Raw genomic sequence first — 17156 nt, 5'->3', positions numbered from 1 at the left:
ACACTCAAGTCACAAACTTTAGAGAAGGTCACTCATGAAAACTTAAAAGAATCAAGAATTTCAATGCAGGGCACATATGCTCATGGTTTTACACCAGATCAAAACTTGAGGAAAGTTTTCAGACATTTAGGCAGCAGCAGGCAGAAGAGAAAAGGTGTGCATGATGGAAACCCAATAAAAAGTAAGGACAGAAACATGGAGCTGACACAATTCCTATATGAGCACACACTGGCTGCTAAACACCTAGTCCATCCAGCAACTGACCCTGTACTTACCTCTGTGCAGTTCCTCCTTCAGACCTCTACTCTTCCCACCTTGTTCCAATTTGGGTAACGCCCTTCATACCAGCACATGGCCCTTCACCTTTCTTACAAGCACACTCCCCACTTGATCTTTTTTGCATTCCTTCTTCAGAAATACCAACCATGTGGTGTTCTTGTTTGACAGTTTCAGTTTTTTTGGCCAAATTCGAAAGAGACTAATCCTATAATGTCCAGATCTGACTAGGCTCTTGTTACTTGGAGTGTGGTCAGTGGACTAGCAACTCATCATATTTCTGAGAGTTTATCAGAAATGCAGCCTCTCAGCCCCAGCCCAGTTCTACCGATGCAGAAGCAGCATTTAATCAGCTCGGCAGAAGATTCCTAGACACAATAAAGTTTGAGAAGTCCGGTGCTAGAGCCTACATTCATTCAACCAAGATTTATTACGCCCGGGCAGGGTCTACAGCAGGTGTTCAAAGTACAGGAGGATGTGAATGGCGTGGAAAAGGGAAAGTACAGACATTCCATTGCAGTGGAGAAGCTCTAAAAGCAGCAACACCCGGGAGAGGGGTTCTAACAGGGTTAATAATCTTTCACCAAAATTCAGACGTGACCCGCTGCAGCTAGGCTGTGGAGATCTGGAATCTGGGAACTGGACCTCGTTTTGCAGCAGGCGGGAGGAATACAGGGGAGGTGTGTGTGTGTGTCTTCCCCGCCTCGGCCACAGGCCGCAGGAGCTGACAAGGCCAAGTCCCCGCCCCCCTCAGCTGTCACCCTGTCAAAACAAAGCCGCTGCTGACAGCACAGGGCCAGCCTGCCCCGCGGCCTCGGCCAATGTCGCCACTCCAGAAGCTCGGCGCCCACATCTGGATCCGCAGCTCAGGGGTGACTGGGTGCCCAGAGCTGGCATGGAAACGGGATGGCGAGAAACGCGCGTTCTCAAACTGAGCAGTAGCGCCCGCCGCGCTGGGCTGTCACCTTGCCAAATCCTGTTTACACCCCGAGAGGCTGGCGATTCAACTAAACAAGTAATAATACAATAATGACGGGGCTGTCACCGCGCACCTTAACGCCTCTGCCGTCCGCGGAGGGCGCCCGCAGCTCTAAGACCCTGCCTCGGGCTGCACCCAACTTCCCACCCTGCGCGTTCCGCCCCTTCGAGCTCCCAAAGCGCTGGGAGTCAGGGATCCCACTCCAGCCACACTCCTTCCACCCAGCTCCGCCCCACGGAGCACAGGGAAAGGAGGGCGGAGAGGGGACGCTCAGATCCCCAAAGATGTTTTTTTGGCCCTAGGGCGCTCGCCGCACAGTGAGCCCGGCTCCACTCCCAGGAAGGCGCCTCCGGCGAGCTCCTACAGAGCAACAAAGCCCCAGGGCAGCCCAGGAGCGCGAACGCAGCGGCAACTCTTTCCAAATGGAAGGAAGGAAAGGCTCTCCGTCGCTGAGATCAATTCTCCCTCCCGACAGGACTCTGGTCCGAGAAGCTGCTAATTGGGCGCGGGCGACAGCAGCACTTCCGCGGTGCAGCGGCCGCAGGCGGGAGGCGGGAGGTGGGGGCGGGAAGGGGAGGGGGTGGGGGTCCTGCGGGCCTGGCCGCTGCTCCTCGGGCGGGCCCCGAGCGGAGCGCGTACCTTGCAGGCGGAGTACACTCCGAGTTTCTCCAGTTTCTTGGCCCGCGGAGCGGAGCGCAGTTGCGCCTTCTTCACCGCGATCCGGGCCGAGCCGCCGCCTCCCGGTCCCTCGGCTGTGCCCGCCGCCGCCACCGCCGTCGCCGGTCCGCAGGCACCCGAGCCCCCGGCGGCGGCGGCGCAAGGGGAGCCCTGCGGGGGCGCAGGCGGCGGCGCGGGGGGCGGCGGGGGTAGCGCCCCGAGCCCAGCCCCCGCCCCGGCCCCCGCCCCGCCGCCGCCCGGCCCGGCCCCGCCAGCCTCGGACATGCCGCCCCGGAGCACGGCAGGAGGCGCCGAGTGTCAGGCGCCGCCGCCGCCAGGGTCTCTCTCTCGGGCTCTGGTCGCCGGGAGCGCGAGACCCTCCCCCCGCGCCCTCCCGCCCCTGCGCCCACCCCCCTCCCCGCCCCCGCCCTCCCCCGCGCACCGCCCGCCCGGCTCGCTCCGGCCGCGGCCCGCGCGCTGACGGTGGTGGTGGCGGCGGCAGCTGCTCCCCCCGGAGGGAGGGGACTAGCGGCTCCACGGCCGCCGCCGCCGCCACTGCGCCCGCCCTCCCCTGGCTCTTCTCCCCGGGGCCCCGCTCCGCGCGCGGGCCGCGGACATGTTCCTGGGGTGCCTGCGGCGGGTGCTGGCTCCGGAGGAAGGTCGGGCCAGGCACTCCCCCCACCCCGGTAGCTTCCCGCTGCCCGCGGGGCGTGCACCCCCCACCCGGCGCCTGGCACCAGGCGCTCGCCCGCCAGGGGGCGAGGCCAAGCCGGGGGTGGGGGGGACGAGAAGGAGGGTAGGGGCCGGAGCCCAGGCACCTGCTGGCCGCCTCCATCTCAGCAGTCCCCCTTACCCAGCCGACCCCGCCTAGGATGGGGTCGCCGGGGGCGGTGGGGGGGGGAGACTCCCATCATTTGTCCCTCCCACTATTCCACCCTTTCTCAGAACGAAGACAACTTCCTCCACCCTAGCGGGAGCCAGAGGAAAAAAAAAAAAAATATTTTTGAAAAGTACCCGTCCGTGCTAATCCTTTTCTTTGTTGGTAATTCAACCAAAATAAAAGCGTGATGTTTTCCATTTCTCTTTTTAGATACTTTTCTGTCCAACTCCTTTCCTTTAAGAACAGTTTCTTCCTATAAGCAATTTCTAGATCCCATCAGCCAGAGAAAGGAAAAGACTGTTAATCGATATTTTCTGTAATTTTTGTTTGAAAGTGCTGGTTGTTAAAAAGAATGCTAGTCCAAAAAGCACTATTAGAATGAAAGCTACTCGCAGTGGGAAAAGTTCGTTAACAGGACTCATCTCTGCAGGGTGGGACTATAACCTTGTTACTTTTTTTTCTATAATGTTGCATAGTTTTCAGAATTGATATCACCAGCATGCGTATTAACCATGAAAAAAAACTTCAGCAGCGTCCAAAAGAATGTGTTGGTTTTGGCTTCAAACTTAAAAAACAAAAACAAAACAAAAAACTGAAAAACTCAACTCAGCATTTTCAACATTGTTGAAACTGTTGAAAGCTACGGTTTTCATTGTTGATGACAATGAGGGTGGTTTTTAGTAATTCAGAGAACACGTTTCAGTTTTTCATTTGAAAGCTGTGCACCTTTGGTCTGCCTCTCTAGAGCAGTTTTTGAAAGCACAGGGCTATATCTCAGAACCTGTCACAAATGCCCTGCTTTTGTAATATGAGTCATAATTTTTATGTAATATGGGTCATAGTGTGTGTGGGTTTTCGTGTTTGTTTTGGTTTTTTTTTTTTTGGTCTTTTTGTCTTTTTAGGGCTGAACCCACAGCATATGGAGGTTCCTAGGCTAGGGGTTGAATCAGAGCTGTAGCTGCCAACCTGCACCACAGCCATAGCCACAGCCACAGCCACAGCCACTCGGGATCCAAGATGTGTCTGAGACCTACACCACTGTTCACAGGCAACACCGGATCCTTAACCCACTGAGCCACACAAGAACTTCAAAAAAAATTACAAATATTAAAGTCTAGTTGATTGTGCTCATGCTTAAAGTTTAGGGGTGCAGTGCCCTGATATGTGCAGTGTGCTTTAAGAAGCATTAAAAAAAAAAAAAGATGAATTGATGCATCTGTGAAAGGGCAAATAGGCAGATGAACAGACAGATATGTGATAAAGCAAGCAGAGCAAAATGTTGAGTTGAATCTAGGTACAGGGATGTTCATTGTGCTGTCCTTTTAAACTTTTCTGTATGTCTGAAATTTTCATCATAAAATCGGTGGGGGGGGGGGGGCAGCTTCAATATTAACTCACCCATCACCTCATCCTAAACTGTCCCCAGAATTCAAGAGGCAGGCTATTTCCAGGATGTTTTGAAGCAGAATAAAACAACTTTATTTCATTCCACCCTGAAAACCATCACTGTCTGAATGGTGAATGGCATGTGACATCCACTGAACATTATTTTTCATTATTTCCCTGCTTGGAGCATTCAGATGACATACTGCCTTAGGCTGAAGGCCCACAGTTCCAAGGCCTATTCAAAGTGGATTATGAGCACCAGGCCAGGACATTTCAAGGGCAAAGGATTCAGGAGGCTTGTTGCTTCTATGTAATCAAGCTGCTGTGAGTGTGAGCGTTTAGTAAGCTCCTATGCACAGAGTCCTTTTAGGAAGTGAGCATCAAGAAAGTGAAAAGCAATGTTTTCATTTACAAAGTGTTCACAGTTGTGAAGGATGTCAATCTAAAATGGAGAATCTCATGCTTGTGCCCTGAGAAGAGCAGAACTTAGAACTTAAGAACTGAGATGGATTTGTGCTAATGCTGGTTCACAGAAGACCCAGACTTACCTCCTGAGCAATGAACAACCACCAAGAGTCTCTCCCCATCCTCAAGCCAATGATCATACCGATTGGCCTCCAGCCAGACTCCCTGTCTTGAATCTCCCTACCCATAAATTCAGTCCACCCACACCCTTAGCGCACTTGCCTGTGGCTTGCTGTGGTTTGCATTTCCTGGAATTCCAATTCCCATGCTATTCCCAAATAATCTCAATTTCTGGTTGTTCAATGTTGCCTCAGTTTACCTCTTTATTTAGGTTGACACGACTTGCTTAGGTAAGAAAATCACAATTGAGGTAGAGCTTCCCTGCCTGCCAGCTTGAAACTCTCACAAGCATCCTGTTCTAATAAATCTATTTCTTGCCTAAAAAAAATAAAAAAGGAAGAAAGAAAGAAAGAAAAGAGAGAAAATCCTACAATAAAAAAATATGAAAGTCTTGAAGAGTAGGAATTGAGGGAGCAGTTTGATCCCTGGAGGTTATTTCTGGCTTATAAATACTGTAGGATGTTACACAGCTGACACAAAGAATGACCTTTATACAAATGTAATAGCATAGGAAATACTGATGAATGATCTCCAGGAAATCTCCAGGAGATACTGCTGAATGATCTCCGTACAGTATAATCCCATCTATGTTAAGAGCAAACTCACATCAACAGATAAAGAGAGAACTTTCAATCAGTGCTTACAAAAATGCAAAAGCAGGAGTTTCCATCGTGGCTCAGTGGTAATGAACCTGATTGGTATCCATGAGGACAAGGGTTCGATCCCTGGCCTCATTCAATGGGCTAAGGATCAGGTGTTGCCATGAGCTGTGGTGTAGGTCTCAGAGGTGACTCGGATCTGGCGTTGCTGTTGCTGTAACTGTTTTGACCCCTAGCCTGGGAACTTCCATATGCCTCCAGTGCAGCCCTAAAAAGAAAAAAAAAAAAAAAAAAAAGGCAAAAGCAGGAGTTCCTTTGATGCAGCAGTTTAAAGATTAGGCATTGTCACTGCAGGGGCTCAGGTTCCATCCATGGCTGGTAACTTCCTTATGCCTCAGGTGCAGCCTTAATTAATTAATTAATTAATTAAAATGCAAAAGCAAGAGAAAGATTTAGAAAGATACACAGTCAACTCCTAAATGTAGTTGCCTTTCACCAGGCTCCCCGAGAGCCTGTTGTATTTTTATTTTTTATTAAGATGCAGTTGATTTACAATGTTGTGCCAATTTTGTTTTTGCCCTCAGCATGTAGAAGTTCCCAGACCAAGTATCAAACCCATGCCACAGCAGTGACCCAGGCTACTACAGTGTCAACACTAGATCCTCAGCCTGCTGTATCAGAGGAGAACTCCTGAGAGTACAACTTCTTTTATTCATTTTTATATTCTCAATTTCTCATTCAAAAAAAGTTCTCAATATGGGAGTTCCTGTAGTAGCTCAGCAGAAATGAATCTGACTATTATCTGTGAGGATGAAGGTTCAATCCCTGACCTCGCTCAGTGGGTTAAGGATCCAGCATTGCCATGAGCTGCGGTGTAGTTTGTAGACAAGTCTCAGATCTGGCATTGCTGTGGCTGTGGCATAGGCCAGCAGCTACAGCTCCTATTCAACCCCTAGCCTGGTAACCTCTATATGCCACAGGTGCAGGCCTAAAAAGACCAAAAAAAAAAAAAAAAGTTGTCAATAAATACTCCTTTATTTATAATCAATAAATAAACATACTCCTTTCCACCTGTAGACCCTGTCTCCAATCTGTTCATCCTTGTTCCATGGCCATCACCTCTAGCCCAGACTGCTAACAACATCCTAACTGATCTCTCTGCTTTTGCATTTGCTCTCCAAGACCCTCTCATCACAGTAAAGGTTTAAAACTGTAAATGCAAACCTGATCCCACAACCCCCTGCTTGAAACCCTCCAGTGGCATCTCATAACATTGAAAATATAATCTCAGCCCCATAACCTGACTGTCAAGGCCCACCTCTCTGGACCCTTCTTCCAGGTGTGTGGTATACTCCAGCCTAACTCAGGAAGATTTTCCTACATCAGGGCCTTTGCACTGGCCATATTGCCCAACATCCTCCCTGAAAAAGGGTGGCTGGTTCCTATTCACCCCTGGCTCAGAGATGCCCTCCCAACTAAGAAGGAAGGTTTGGGACCATCTATTGCTACTCCAACATCTAGTATCTTTTTGCCCTATCCCTTCCTACCCAGCCTACACAGCTTCTGTAATGCACCAACACCCTGAAGCCCACAGGTAGATTGAAATTGTCACCACTGAGGGCATAGACATCAACAGCTGACTCTGGACCAGATGGTATCATTTGGCCAGTGTGTGGCCAATGGCTGACATTCTTCCCAACTCAGCCACAGACTTTCAGAGACAGCAGCTCAACCCGAGTATAAAATAAAGACGGGTGAGGTAGATGCCTTAATGTGGAGATCCTTGGGCTGACTTCCCGCTGGAGAAGGTGGCTATGATCACTGGACTTTTATTTTATTTTATTTTATTTATTTATTTTGTCTTTTCTAGGGCCGCACCCTCAGCATATGGAGGTTCCCAGGCTAGGGGTCTAAACGGAGCTGTAGCCGCTGGCCTACACCACAGCCACAGCCATGCCAGATCGGAGCCACGTCTGTGACCTACACCACAGCTCACAGCAAAGCAGGATCCTCAACCCACTGATAGAGGCCAGGGATCGAACCCTTGACTTCATTGTTCCTAGTCAGATTCATTAACCACTGTGCCAAGACGGGAACTCTCATTTATTTTATTTTTTAAAAAAAATTTTTTTGCTTTTTTTTAGGGCCACCCTCACGTCATATGGAAATTCTCAGGCTAGGGGTTGAATCGGAGCTACAGCTGCTGGCCTACGCCACAGCCACAGCAACTTGAGATCTGAGCCACATCTACTACTTACACCATAGCTCACAACATTGCCAGATCCTCAACCCACCAAGTGAGGTCAGGGATTGAACCCATATCCTCATGGATACTAGTTGGGTCATAACCCTTTGAGCCACAACAGTAACTCCATAATTTATTTTATTTTATTTATTTATATATTTTTTGGCCATGCCTGTGGCATGTACAAGTGCCCAGGCCAGGGCTCCAAACCATGACAGAGCAGCAACTCAAGCCATAGCAGTGGTAACTCAGGATCCTTAACCCACTGAGCCACAAGAGAACTCTATGGACATTTATTTTAATAAGCTCTAAAATAAAATCTATCTTTCTAAGGAAAAACTCCTGGAAAACAATTATAAAATGAATCCTGGGATGGGGAGACATAAAATCTCCTTCTCTAGTTTTCAAGCAGTTTTGCAATTAAATCATGATTTCCAGTGGAGTCTTGACTCTGCCCCAAATATCATTAGTGCTATTTTATTCATTTTTCGTTGTTCTTAATAGCAATTTTCATAGCTCAGAAGAATAGGCCTAAATGTGTTGGGCTGAGCATTGCCCTTGTAAAGAGAGAGAGTTCCCCCCCCTTCTTGTTTTCTCTTTATAATTACTAGCATGTATACTTGTATTTACCAGTCTACCTACCATTTATAATAAAGGTACAAAGTAAGTAAAAGAAGTGAATTCTTCTCCTGAACTCCAGCTAAATGGCTGACTACTTTTCTAAAGCAATCTCTAAGTATCTATCTCTTTGGCAACTTGAAAATTGCATAACAATATCACATTTCCAAAGAACCAAAGTCTGGCATGACCTAGATTTTCTGTAACAATCTGAGTATTGTGAATTTTACTAATGTTAGTGCCAGATCGCTGTTTAAAATAAAAGAGAGATTCTAATTCTAACTCTATAAAAATGTTCATACACATAATTTCACAATTAAGAAAAAAAATTTTTTTATCAAGATAGGTTTTCTAGTTTAATGTATCCTTATAAAAGGAAATCCTACTTCCTCAATGCCTTAATCTTAAATCCTGGCTGGCTGAGCATACTTCATATGGCTGACCCTCTGCTCTAAATCAATTGGTTAAGGAGTTGCAGCTGTGGCTCCATGGAATCAGCTGTGTCTCTGCAGCACCAGGATGCAGGTTTGATCCCCAGTCCAGTACTGTGGGTTAAGGATCTCAAAGTTGCTGAAGCTGTGGCTTAAGTCGCAGCTGTGGCTTGGATCTGATCCCTGGCCTGGGAACTCCATATGCCACAGGGGAGGGCCAAAGGAAAAAAAAGAGAGGAGATCCTGTCATGTCTCAGTGATTAACGAATCCAACTAGGAACCATGAGGTTTCGGGTTTGATCCCTGTCCTCGCTCAGTGGGTTAAGGATCCAGCATTGCAGGTCACAGATGCAGCTTGGATCTAGCATTGCTGTGGCTCTGGCGTAGGCCAGCGGCTACAGCTCTGGCTAGACCCCTAGCCTGGGAACCTCCATATGCCATGCGTGAGGCCCTGCAAGACCAAAAAAAAAGAAAAAGAAAAAAAGAGAAGGAAAATTAATTAATTCAAAGCTCAGGGCAGCGCGCAGAGTGTTTCAATTTGCAAAATAGTGATTACACATCAGCTACCACTTTGGGTGGAAAAAAAAATTGTGAAGCATGTTAATATGATGGGCCTCCCAAAGCACAGAAAGTTGTATGTTGTTAAAAAACATTTTAAACATGCAGAAAAATACAGGACGTGACTTAATATCTGTATATTCATCCACCAAATTTTCTTAATATTTATTTTCCATATATGTATATATATATGAAAAACACAAGTTTAAGAAATCCTCCTTCCTAACTCTCTTTATCTCATTTCCCAAGTGTCTGCCTCCCCAGATATAAACACCCTAAGGAAGGCTGTATCCTTCTTGTTCATGTTTTTTTAACATTTACAGAATAAACCCTGTAGAGAAGTGTTAGGGAAACCCTTACTGTAAGTGCCTAGAGTGTGATATTTTAGTCTTTGAGGGTCAGTCACCATCCAACTGCTCCACCCAGATACAGTGTTCTGGGAAAGAACACTGCTTTCTCTGATGGAGTTGGAAACCCAGCAGGATACTAGCATGTTATCACTCCCCACCAAACACTCTCATCTTTCTTGTTGTAGTTTAGAATATTTGATTTCCACCCCCCCCCCCTTTTTTTTTTTGCTTTTTAGGGCTGCACCTGCAGCATTTGGAGCTTCCCAGGCTGGGGGTTGAATCAGAGTTGTGGTTGCCAGCCTACACCACAGCCACAGCAATACCATTTCCAAGCTGTGATGGCGACCTACACTACGGCTCACAGAAATGTGGGATCCTTAACCCACAGAGAGAGGCCAGGGATCAAACCCACTTTCTCATGGATACTAGTCAGGTTCAACCCACTGAGCCACAATGGGGACTCCTGATCTACATTTTTCACCAAAATAAGGAACTTTTTTAAAAAAAGTATAGTTGATTTACAATGTTTTGTCAAGCTCTGTTGCAGAGCAAAGTGACCCAATCGCACACATTTCCCTGTTCTGTACAGTAGTGTCCCATTGACCATCCATTCCAAATATAAGAGTTTACATGGAAAACCCCCAAACTTCCCATCCATCCCACTCCCTCTCCCCTCCCCACCCTGGGATCCCCAAATCTTCTCTCCTTGGCTATGATCTCTTTCTGTAGTTTTTTCGGTTTCTTTAGATAGGGTCATCTGTTCCATATTTTAGACTCCACAAATAAGTGAACATTTTATGGTATTTGTCTTTTTCCTTATAGCTTACTTCACTTGGTATGAGAGCATCTAGATCCATCCATGTTGCTGCAAATGGCATTAGTTTGTCTTTTTTATGGCTGAGTAACATTCCATTGTATACATGTACCACATCTTCTTAATCCATTCATCTGTCGATGGGCATTTAGTTTGTTTCCTTGTCTTGGCTATTGTGAATAGTGCTGCAATGAACATAGAGATGCATGTATCTTTTTCAATGAAAATTTTGCCTGGATATATGTCCAGCAGTGGAATTGCTGGGTCATATGGTATCTCTATATTTAGTTTTCTGCAGAACCTCCATACTGTTTTCCACAGTGGTTATACCAATTTACATTCCCACCAACAGTGCAGGAAGGTACCTTTTTCTCCACACCATCTCCAGCATTTGTTATTTGCTGACTTGTTGATGATGGCCATTTTGACTGTTGTGAGCTGGTACCTCATTGTGGTTTTGATTTGCATTTCTCTAATAATTGATGATATTGAGCATTTGTTCATATGCCTGTTGGCCATCCATATGTCTTCTTTGGAGAAATGTGTATTTAGGTCTTCTGCCCATTTTTCAATGGGTTGTTTGTTTTTGTTGTTGTTGTCGAGTATCATGAGTTGTTTGTAATATTTTGGAGATTAGAAACTTTTTTTTTTTTTTTTTGTCTTTTACCATTTCTTGGCGGCCACTCCCGCGGCATATGGAGGTTCCCAGGCTAGGAGTCCAATTGGAGCTGTAGCCACCAGCCTACGCCAGAGCCACAGCAACACAGCATCCGAGCTGCATCTGCAACTCACATCACAGGTCATGGCAATGCCGGATCATTAACCCACTGAGCAAGCCCAGGGATCACCTTCAACCTCATGGTTCCTAGTCGGACTCGTTAACCACTGCGCCACGATGGGAACTCCAGAAACTTCTTTTTTTTTTTTTTTTTGTCTTTTTAGGGCTGTAGTCACGGCATATGGAGGTTCCCAGGCTAGGGGTCGAATTGGAGCTGTAACTGCTGGCCTACACCACAGTCACAGCAACACCAGATCCAAGCCACTTCTCTGGCCTACATCACAGCTCATGGCAATGCCAGATCCTTAACCCACTGAGCGAGGCCAGGAATTGAACCTGCGTCCTCATGGATGCTAGTCAGATTCATTCCCGCTGAGCCATGATGGAAACTCCAGGAACTTCTTATTTTACACCAATCTATTTGTTTGCTCAGGCTACAATAAAGAAAGTACCACAGACTGGGTGGATGAAAAAGCAGAAATTTCGTTTCTCACTGCCTGAAGGCTGGAAGTCCAAGATCAAGGTGTTGACAGGATTGATTTCTTCTGAGGCCTCTCTCCTCGGCTTGTAGACGGCCATGTACTCCCTATGTCCTCATGTGATCTTCACTCTGTGTGTGTCTGTGTCCTGATTCTCCACCTCTTATTAGGACAACACTCATATTGGATGAAGGCCCATGCTAATGACCTCAGTTAACCTAATTACCTCTTTAAAGACCCTATCTCCGAGTATAATTATATCTGAGCCACTAGGGTTTACAACTTCAACATATGGAATTTTTTCGGGAGGGGCCATAATTAGGTCCAGTGCATGCAGTAAATTGTTAACATATTTAATATATTTATGCCAACACAGTTTAACGATACCCATGCTGTTTCTTGTACTTGTACTCTTTCAATTCAGATTTGCTTTTACTCCTTGCTGAATAGATCCTAAAGTGGTTCCTTCAAAGAGTATCTAAACCTCCACTCATCCAATCTTCTACTGAGGGAAGGCCTTAACTCTAGAGGAGGTGAAATGTTTGCAACAACTGCGTTATATCTAGTTAAGATGAGTCTGTAAAGAAAAGTGATATCTTCATGTAAATGGTATTTGATATCAAGCTTAGAAAAAAACCTTGTGGGAGTTCCCTTTGTGACTCAGCAGTTAATGAACCCGACTAGGATCCAAGAGGTTGTGGGTTCGATCCCTGGCCTCATTCAGGGGCTTGAGGATCTGGCATTACCATGAGCTATGGTGTAGGTCGAAGATGGGGCTCTGATTCTGAGTTGCTGTGGCTGTGGCCTTGGCCAGCTGCTGTGGCTCTGATTTGACCTCTAGTCTGGGAACTTCCATATACCGTATGCGTGGCCCTAAAAAAAACAAAACAAAACAAAAACAAAAACAAAAAACAAAAAACCCCTTTGTATTTCTTTCACATTAAAAGAAAAGAGGAAAGAAAGAAAAAGGAGTCAGAGAGAAGCATATTGGTATCTTCAGCTGCTTTTACTCCTTTGTCTCTGCTTTGTCTCTGTTCTGGGAATCTATTCTTTATTTATTTATTTTTTCCTTTAAAGTAGACCTTTTTTAGAAAGATAATGTATATAGTAAGCACACAAAAATTTTTTTTTTGCTTTTTTTATGGCATATGGAGGTTCCCAGGCTAGGGGTCAAATCAGAGCTGTAGCTGCCAGTCTACACCACAGCCACAGCAACGCCAGATTGGAGCCGAGTGTTTGACCTACACCACAACTCACGGCAATGCCAGATCCTTAACCCACTGAGTGTAGGCCAAGGATCAAACCCACAACTTCGTGGTTACTAGTCAGATTCGTTTCCGCTGAGCCACTACGGGAATTCCCACACTAAATTTTTTTAAATACAATTAAAAAAATTTTTTTTATTCTTTTTTTTTTTTGGCTGCACCAGTGGCATGCAGAAGTTCCCAGGCCAGGGATCAAACCCATGCCACAGCAGTGACAACACCAGATCCTTAACCTACTTGCCACCAGGGAACGCCTCTGTGGTTTGAGTTTGCATTTACAACATACATAACAACATTGAGCACATTTTCATTTACGTATTGGCATTTAGGATATCCTCTTTTGTGAAATAAATGCCTGTTCAAGTCTTTTACCCATTTTTAAATTAGCTTGTCTTTTTTGTTGACTTGATTTTCAATGTATAATTTGTATTTGAATCCTTTGATGGACATATAGTTGCAAATCTCTTCTCCTTGTCTGTGGCTTGCCCTTTTTCTCTCTTAATACTGTCCTTTTGAGGCAGAATACTAACTCAAGTAGTCAGTGTAGGAGCATGGGCTTTGATGCATTCTTTGATATGGCGTTGATTAGTTGATTAACATTTGTGGTTTAAGGGCTCTGAGGAGTAACACCCCTACAGGCCTTGTTTACATAGGGAGTGTACCTACACCCAGATGGACATTAATCTCTAACCCCCTGTGACTCCATCTACAGAAAGAGAAGGATAAAGAAACCATGAGACTTAAGGGACATTTCCGCCCCTAAAACCCCTATTGGACAAGGACTGATATAGGTAACTGTGCAAGGCCAATGCGAGAAAACCACATCTTTCTGGAACCCATATTGGTAACCTCCATCTTTAAGGGATAAAAAACCCCTATAAAAAATAGAGGGGGGAACTCTTCTTTTCCCTCCCAGCTGTCCTGGGAGCTGTTTGTTCTCCTGTAATAAAGACTTTGCTTGTTTGCTGCCTGTGTGTTTGCAAAGTTCATTCTTTGGCTGTGTGAACGAGAACCCGGGTTCTGGTAACATCTTTCCTGTATAAATTTGCCCAGGAGAAGCTTTTACTTTTATGGGTCTGATTCATTGGTATTTTATTTTATGTTTAGTGCTTTTCTGTCCCAATTAAAAACTCTTTACTAAGTCTGGATGTGTAAAGATATTCTCCTGTGTGTTCTTTGAAGGTTTTTGTTTTCTTTTTTTTTTTTTGGCCACCCCGTGGCATATATAGAGTTCCTGGCAGGGATCAGATCAGGATCCAAGCCACAGTTGCAACCAACACCACTGTTGTGGCAATGATGGATCCTTAACCCACTGTGTCAAGCCAGGAATCAAACCTGCATCCCAGAACTTCAGAGAGGTCACCACTGATCCCAATGCACCACAGCAGGTACTCCCTCTTTGAAGTTTTCTGATCTTATCTCTCACATTTATGCCTCTTCTTCATCTCAGTCAATTGCTGAGTGTAGTGTGAGCTAGCAGCCGTCACAGTCATGGTTGCCCTCTTATTAAACTTTTCTAGGAATTCCCTGGTGACCTAGTGCTTAAGGATTCAGTGTTGTCACTACTGTGGCTCGGGTTCAATCCCTGGCCTGGGAATTTCTGCATGAAGTGGTTTCGGCCAAATAAATAAATTTAAATAAGTAAATAGGAGTTTTCGTCATGGTGCAGTGGAAACAAATCCAACTAGAAACCATGAGGTTGCGGTTTCGATCCCTGGCCTCGCTCAGTGGGTTAAGAATCCATCGTTTTTGTTTTTGTTTTTGTTTTTGTTTTTTAAAAAAGGGCAACATAAATAAATAAAATAAACTTTGTATTTTATTTCTAAACAGTCAAGTAAAATGTTTGGAGAAGGAGTGCTTTATAGCATGATCTTATAGCTCGATTTTTGTAAGAGTTGTCCACTGTCATATTGCATTCTTTTTGTCTTTTTGCCTTTTCCCATGGCATATGGAGGTTCCCAGGCTAGGGGTCTAATTGGAGCTGTAGCCATTGGCCTACGCTACAGCCACAGCAATGCAGGATCCGAGCTGCGTCTGCAACCTACACCACAGCTCACAGCAACACCGCATCCTTAACCCAATGAGCAAGGCCAGGGACTGAACCCAAAACCTCATGGTTCCTAGTCGGATTCGTTAACCACTGCGCCAAGATGGGAACTCCTCATATTGCTTTTTAATAATAATCTTATACCCCATTAAAGATTGCATGTTCTTTGGAAGTTCCCTGGTGATCTAGTGGTTAGAATTTGGCACTTTCACTGCTGTGGCCCAAGTGAAATCTCTGGGTCTGGGAACTGAGATCCCACATCAAGCTGCTGCATGATGCAGCAAAAAAAAAAAAAAAAAAAGTTCATGCTCTTTAAGCAGTTTTTAAAGCAACCTTTCCTCTGGGGCCCATAGTTTTAGAGAATCCTTATGTCATAAACACTTAAAGGCAAAATGGGTGTGGGGGCATGTCTGTCACTTGTCCCTAGGTATGAGCTCCAGACAGAGCAACCCCTTAAACCTAGACCTCATGCTTCTCCCCAACAGTATTGAGCCCTCCTCTGAGACACTTCCTCATGTCTCTTGTCCTAGATCCTGGAAACAGAGGGCACCCGCATCAGTCTACTGAAAAGTTTTGCATGTGAAAGAGGCCCAGTTTTGGAGTGCAGGAAGGATTTGAGTGGCAGGAATGCTTAGGTCAGAGAAAAGACAAATTAATTAACTTGTCAAATCCTCCTTCTAAGCATGAATGCAAAAGATTCTTGCATAACAAAACATTGTTTCCCAGAGTGCCAAGCCGCCGTTTTCTTGCTTCTCTTTGTGTTCCAATTCACGGTCCCGAAGATCCTCATCAATTTGCACTGCATTCACTAGCGCTGCACAGTGTCTGAGGAACATTTAGTAATATTAAAGAACTCATTTCCCCCTTACATTTATATGTATATAGATCTAAACCTTACATGTAGAAAGCCCCACAGAGAGTTTTTTTATTGGCAAATAGAGGAACGTTGAATGTAAAGAGTGTGAAAAGTTTTATAACATTAAAATATCAATGGATTTTCAAAATAAACTAATAAAACATTCAGTTTATTTTAATATCTTTGACTAAAAATCTGATAGTGATTAACTATGACTTCATTTTGCATTTTAGTTTTAAGAGGTCAATTTGAATATTGTAAGAATCAAGATAACATTTTTTAAAAATATAAACAAGAATTTGAATTAAAAAATTTTTAAACATTCATGTCATTCACATTTTTTGGATGAACATACATTAAAACTTTTACACTTTAAACACAATTACATTTTGTCTATGTAGTTATGTATTACTTTGAATTAAGAAAATAAAGAAAAAAAAGTCCATGGGAAAAAGTGCTAGAACATTGTCTGGCAAATGATGAGTATTTAATAAATATCAAGGACCCCTTTCTGCCACCCACACTTTTCCGCTCTTGGTTTTAACTTGACAGCAGATTAAACATCCTTTCCCACCCTCCTTTTTCCCACTCTCCACCCTCCAAATACAAACATACATATCCTGTTTGGAATTTGGTTGCCTTATGGAAACAAGCCTAAAATTTGGAAGAAAAGAAAGCCAGCAGAATTGACTGGAGACACGAGAAGAACCTAGTTGAAGCCAAATAGAGAAATTAGATAAAAGCTCAATTGTGTAAGATGACCAGTTCTTTTTGCAAAATTCTGACATAGAGCATATGTCAGGCACTTCTTGGCTGAGTGAGAAGTCTTGGGCATCTCAGAAATGTGGGTGTGACCAAAGGGAATTTTATTGACTCTAACCAGTCGACTTGCAGGTTGGGCTGCCAGCCCTCAGCAAATCAAAGGAAAGCTTCAGGAGGTCAGCACTGCCAGCCACATCCTCAGGGCTTTAGGCACACACCTGGAATCCAATTTCCAAGTTGGTGCATGAGAAAATCAATTTTGTTGTAGTACTCAGCAATAATAAAATCGGAATATCTAACAGTTTGGGGGCACTTACTACGTGCTAGGCACTGCGATTACCCCTTTTGGCAAAATGTCCTATCTAATCTTCACCACGACATTAAAGCATTAAAGACGTTGTCCCTATCCTAAAGAAGAGGCTGCGGGGCTCAGAGAAGTTAAGTAACTTGTACCAGAGTCTCTTCTGCTTTTAATCACTGTAACTTTCAGCTCATAATTATGGTGGCTATTATTTATGGAGAGCTGACTGAAGGCCTAAGCATGTGTCATAACAGGTTTAATTGTTATAAAAATCCCAATGAAAAGCACTT

General features: G+C 44.9%; 1 protein-coding gene across 2 annotated transcripts in view; it reads right to left on the bottom strand.

Annotated features, from left to right (window-relative positions):
• The window catches only part of KAT2B (lysine acetyltransferase 2B), a 112925-nt gene extending 110389 nt beyond the window's left edge, over positions 1–2536 (bottom strand). Inside the window, exon 1 of one of the 2 annotated variants that reach the window (XM_047769082.1) lies at positions 1895–2536. In XM_047769082.1, the coding sequence (XP_047625038.1) occupies positions 1895–2197 (303 nt within the window). In that variant the 5' untranslated portion in view covers positions 2198–2536. The remainder of the gene's footprint in view (positions 1–1894) is intronic. The other variant, XM_047769091.1, reaches the window with a different exon arrangement.
• Positions 2537–17156: the final 14620 nt, after the last annotated feature.

The sequence above is a fragment of the Phacochoerus africanus genome, chromosome 1 (genome assembly GCF_016906955.1).
Source record: "Phacochoerus africanus isolate WHEZ1 chromosome 1, ROS_Pafr_v1, whole genome shotgun sequence".
Lineage (NCBI taxonomy): Eukaryota > Metazoa > Chordata > Mammalia > Artiodactyla > Suidae > Phacochoerus > Phacochoerus africanus.
This window is presented reverse-complemented; position numbering and strand designations above follow the sequence as displayed.